Source organism: Parasteatoda tepidariorum, chromosome 4 (assembly GCF_982258835.1).
Source record: "Parasteatoda tepidariorum strain Cologne lab strain chromosome 4, Ptep-v5.0, whole genome shotgun sequence".
NCBI classification, from domain to species: domain Eukaryota; kingdom Metazoa; phylum Arthropoda; class Arachnida; order Araneae; family Theridiidae; genus Parasteatoda; species Parasteatoda tepidariorum.
The window spans coordinates 28702171-28707327 of record NC_141758.1 but is presented as its reverse complement, the minus strand read 5'-3'; the positions used below and the strand labels follow the sequence as shown (position 1 = coordinate 28707327).

At 35.8% G+C, this 5157-nt stretch overlaps 1 protein-coding gene across 1 annotated transcript; it reads right to left on the bottom strand.

The window, feature by feature from the left end:
- Positions 1-4581: 4581 nt before the first annotated feature.
- LOC139425790 (uncharacterized) lies at positions 4582-5157 on the bottom strand. Its single transcript, XM_071181737.2, has one exon. It carries the CDS (start codon positions 5155-5157, stop codon positions 4582-4584), a length of 576 nt encoding a protein of 191 aa, XP_071037838.2.

Genomic DNA, 5157 nt, shown 5'->3' with positions numbered 1-5157 from the left:
TTTCAAACTTTTTGTTGTATTTGTTTCTTTTTGACTAAAATAATTATTCACCTAATCAAAAAGGTCCTGTGAGGTTTTTCCACCTCTAAAGTGAACACTGCCAATTATGCTACAACTACAATCAGAAAAAATCATATTAATTTTTTTTACCAAAACTGGTAGTTATTATTAATTAAGAATTTACTTTTAGCTTCTTGTTAGTTATAATAGTTTTTCGAATTAAATTACATAAAAATATTTATCAAAAGGGTGAAATTCCTTCTTTACATTTGCATACCTGCCAACTTTTACGCATTTGGCGTAAAATTTCATTTCTATATTTAAAGTGGTAGTGAACTGTATGATTTCTATATATTCCTTGCATTTGTAAACTTAATTTATAATCTTTTTGACCATCACTATTTTTAAAAAAATTAAGCATGTATAGTAATATGCAATATTATCATGACAGCCCCCAATATGGATTCCGGAAGAAACTATCAACCACAAAGCAGCTGATCCGCTTAATTGATTTTATCAGCGACGGCATCTTCAAGATACAATACTCAGCTCTGCTTATGCTGGACGTGGCAAAAGCTTTTGACAGCGTCTGGCATAAAGCACTAATAACCAAACTTATCAACCAAAATCTACCTTACAATATCATTAAAATTATTGACTCCTACCTCAGCAATAGGACTTTCAAATAAGACAGAACTATCAATTTTCTACTAAAAAGAATATTCATGCGGGTGTTCCGCAGGGAAGTATATTAGGTCCGATCCTATATTTAATCTATACAAAGGATTTTCCCTCTTGCAATAATCAAATTAACCAAATGATAGCATACTACGCCGACGACACGGCCATAGCCATTAGATTCTTAAATGCTAACCATGCTGTAATAAATATGAACAATCTTATGCCAACCATAGAGACATGGTGTGCGGACAATAAAATCCTGATTAACGCAGAGAAATCCAAACTAATGCTGATCAGCAGGAAAAAGAATATGAGAAATACCAATAATAATGTTACTCTCTTCGATAAAATCATCCCTATAGTTAGCCAGGCAGACTACCTAGGCCTCACTATCAACAACAAACTAACTTGGAACCAGCAAGTTAAGAAAGTTATCAATAAGGGTCATGCTGCATATAGTTGCCTGAGACCTATCATTAACTCCAGTTCTCCACTACCCCTAAATCTAAAAAAAAAAAACTTTACGCAATGTGTATAAGGCCTATATTAACTTATGCATGACCTATGTATATGCCTTAGGGATGTATAAACCAAACTCAACTAAAAAAGCTTGAAACAACCCAAAACAAGCTACTGAGACGTATCACAGGTGATCCATACTACCTACCAAATAATGCTATCAGAAATGATCTAAAATTAAATACCATCAACGAATATATTAGCAAACTAAAAATTTCATTCTTTAGTAATGCCAAAGACCCAGATCCAGTAGACTTCAATGAACTCTTAAATAAGGACCTACTTCCTGACATGATGCAGCACAATCCAATTACCTCGTTCTTATTATCAGATTGCATACTCTCAAAGCATTATAAATAAATTTATTTCCCCCCCCCATTATTATCACCATGGATACTCTCAGACAGGTGAAAGGACCTATATGTGATCGCCGACTCGGGGGTATTCACCCCTAGTATTTTACCTAACTTGTCCCACTTTTACGGTTTTCAATCTATTTTGATCTACAATCTCACATATAATAAGCCAGACGCAGTATAAACCTACGTCGCCCAAAGCTTCTGCTACTTCTCTTGTATTTCTTGCAAAACGACAGTACTACAGGCGCCTACGGACACTACATCGCGATGAAGGAGTGGAGTGTCCACTTAGCGGGTAGGGGCTCCGTATACAACATCAGTCTAAGTCATGAAAGCCCGCATAAGCTGTTTCAAAATACGACGTTTGCTTTTGCCTAAAATTGTAATTTAAATTCTATTTTACTAACACTGGGGAAAATCTTCCTCCAAAAGATTAAAAGTTGGCAGGTATGCATTTAGTCCAAATTTGCCGCTAGTAAAAGATTTTTAACAGTATACTGCCAATTATTCCAGTCTCCCTTGGGCATTATCTCCTATGAATAAGTGAGGAGTACGCTTCCCGGAAAAGTATTTCGTAACCAGCACAAAGCAAGCTTATGCTGGTGTGCTTACTTATCTTAAGCAACTCTAACATTACAAGAAATATTAGGAAATAAACTTGAACTATAGAATATAAGGTTCAAATTAGTGAAAAACGTTACGTAAATGTTATAAAACAAGATTCATTCACACAAGAAAAAAATAAAAAATAGGTGGAAATATTCACATGATTTTTTTTATTTATTATTATGTTAGCAGCTATCAGAATAATTTATTTTCACTGTAAATATATTTAGATCCAAATGTAGATGATAAGAAATTTTATTTCGATATTGGAAACAAGTTCATCTTCCTTATTACAAAATTTATACGAGTTAATATTTTTTTCCAGGTTCATACAAACCCTGTAAAAGCAAAAAAAGTTATCTAATCAAAAAGGAACAAAACGATTAACACGTTTAGCGCCACGCTAATTTTACATGTCTTGCCCGACAGGCCACAACGGTTAATGACTACAAACTAAATTTGCAAATATTAGACATATATTTTGCTAGTTTTTAAAAGGTTTAGTATGACATATCAGTTAAAAGTGGTGAATTATATAAGCCTACGAATTAGTTAGAAATAGTGGTGGATAGAAACCTAGTAAATTGAATTTATTAAACCAAGAATCACAATAATTAAGTAAATTTTGAATAAATTTTCTGCAGTTCCATAAAAGAGTGTAAATTTTATAGTTTTGTATCATGTTATAAGCTGTCAGTCAGCTGTTCCTCGCGGCCTATGTGAAAGGTCAGCCACCGGTGGTAGACGCTGCCTATGTGAAAGGTCAGTGTCAGTCACCGGTGGTTGACGCAGCCTAAATGCAATTTCAGTGTCAGCCACCGGTGGTTGACGCTGCCTAAATATAATTTCAGTGTCAGCCACCGGTGGTTGACGTGGCCTAAATGTAATTTCAGTGTCAGCCACCAGTGGCTGACGTGGATAAAATAGAAAGTCCAGTGTCAGCCAACGATGGCTGACGCGGCGCTCAACGTTTTAATAAAAAACATCACGCAAAGGTAGTAGCGACTTATTCTTCCGTAATTAACAATACTACGCCATATATTTCTCATTTGTAAAAGACTACATAGATTGGATAGTTGTCATAAAATTCTTTAAAATTTCTCCTATGAAGTCTACAGAGAAGATTTCATGTATTTTTTTTAGCTTATTCCGGGCTGCAGCCCGAAAGAAACTTTAAGAAAAAATGAATAAACTCGAAGGGCATAATTCGTAGCTACCTCTAGAGACAAACCTCTACTTACTTTTTTTAAAACAATTTTCAAGCTTAAAACTGTAGTAGATTCGGATTTGTGCAAAAAAAAAGTGTATACATAGTAATTTAATGTTTTTTCAACACTTATTAAATATAATAATAATAAAATATTAAGAGTAATTTAAATTTTAATAATACGATTCTCAGTAGAACACCGAAGTCAAGCATATACGGCAGAGGTCAGTGAGTGGTTGGGTGATCATTTCGATTAGTCAGCGAAGAGACCGAGAGGATACGGTATCGGTCCTCCTTAAACTATTCTAACATAAAGTACTCGACTTTACGCGTAAACTGCCAGGCAACCGAAGCGGAGAGTCTTCCAATGTACATAAAATCAGAAATGTGATAGCACGCTTTCGGATCATCCTCAACGATGTTTCCCGAACTTTCGCCAATTGCCCACTGGACAGTGCGGCGTAAGTGAATTACAACTACTAGTAATGAAAAATTACTATAAAATATTTTTTATGTACAATAATCGAAGGATAAACAAATTTTAAAGTTGCGTATCATATATTAAATTAGTTAAAAAAAGATTAGATTAGTTAAATTTTGGGACAACCGGAACGAAAAATGAAATATCTGTAACTATCAAGATTTCTTTCATAATTATGGCATATATATAAAACTGCTTCTTTTCCAAGATAAAGTAGATATTGTTGAAAAATTTAAAAAGATAATACGTAAACTCCTCCCAAAAACTAGTTATAACTGAAATGGTTTTACTACCAGCCTTTCCTCTTTTCCGTCTCTCTTTCACCCCTGGGAAGCTGTTAATAGGAGATTGTCGATTGCAACCTGCTTGACATCGTTTTATAGGTTATAAATAGAAATTTATATTAATGCAATCTAAACTTCTATTTAAAAATGACCTGTGTCCTAGATGAGATCAAATGGCTGCTTGTACTGTTGATTTTAGTTGAACTGTTGATTTTAGATCACACGATTAATGTCACCGCCACGCTGTAATGGGCTGTAGACAATATTTGTGGGACAGTATGTATACCATCCTGCAAGAAAAAGGCTGCCAATGGGCTGCGGATGTTAATTCGCGTAAACGTAATTAAATCACATTTTCGATATATTTTGAAGGAACACCATCTACCTTTATTTACTAACGACTACTACACAAAAGTGTTGCCATGCAGAGACAACTAAGTTATTTTATTTAATCTCGTTCCGACGTGAAACATCCTCTTCGCCCTGGTCGACCTCCAGGGTGATGACCAGCTGCACTGGCCAGGAAATTGTCTGTCCATTTACTCGCAATATGCTTGTACGGGCTTTGCTATCTCGGCCTAAGATCACTGATTCGACGCGTGCTTTCCTCCACGTGTGCCGAGTTCTGACATCCTCCTGCCACAAGACCACATCTCCGACCCAGATTTCAGTTCTTTTAGGTGGGTTCTTCACATGGTGAAATGTTCTCAAGTCCATCAAATACACCCTCTGCCATCTTTTCCGAAAAGAATCCATTAAATGTTGACAACTTCTCCATATACGTGTTAAATCAGAGTCTGAACTCGATGGGCCAGTAGGGATAGTTGTGAGTCGTTTTCCTATTAGAAAGTGAGAGGTTGCCAGGGCTTCGTCCGGATCGTCTGCAATACCATATTCATTGATAATTGGTCTGCTGTTCACGGCGGCTTCGATATCGCATAGAAACGTGACCAGACCGGTAGTGTCTAAGAAATCTTTACCAAGGGTCTTCCGCAGACACTGTTTGATAGTACCAATCAT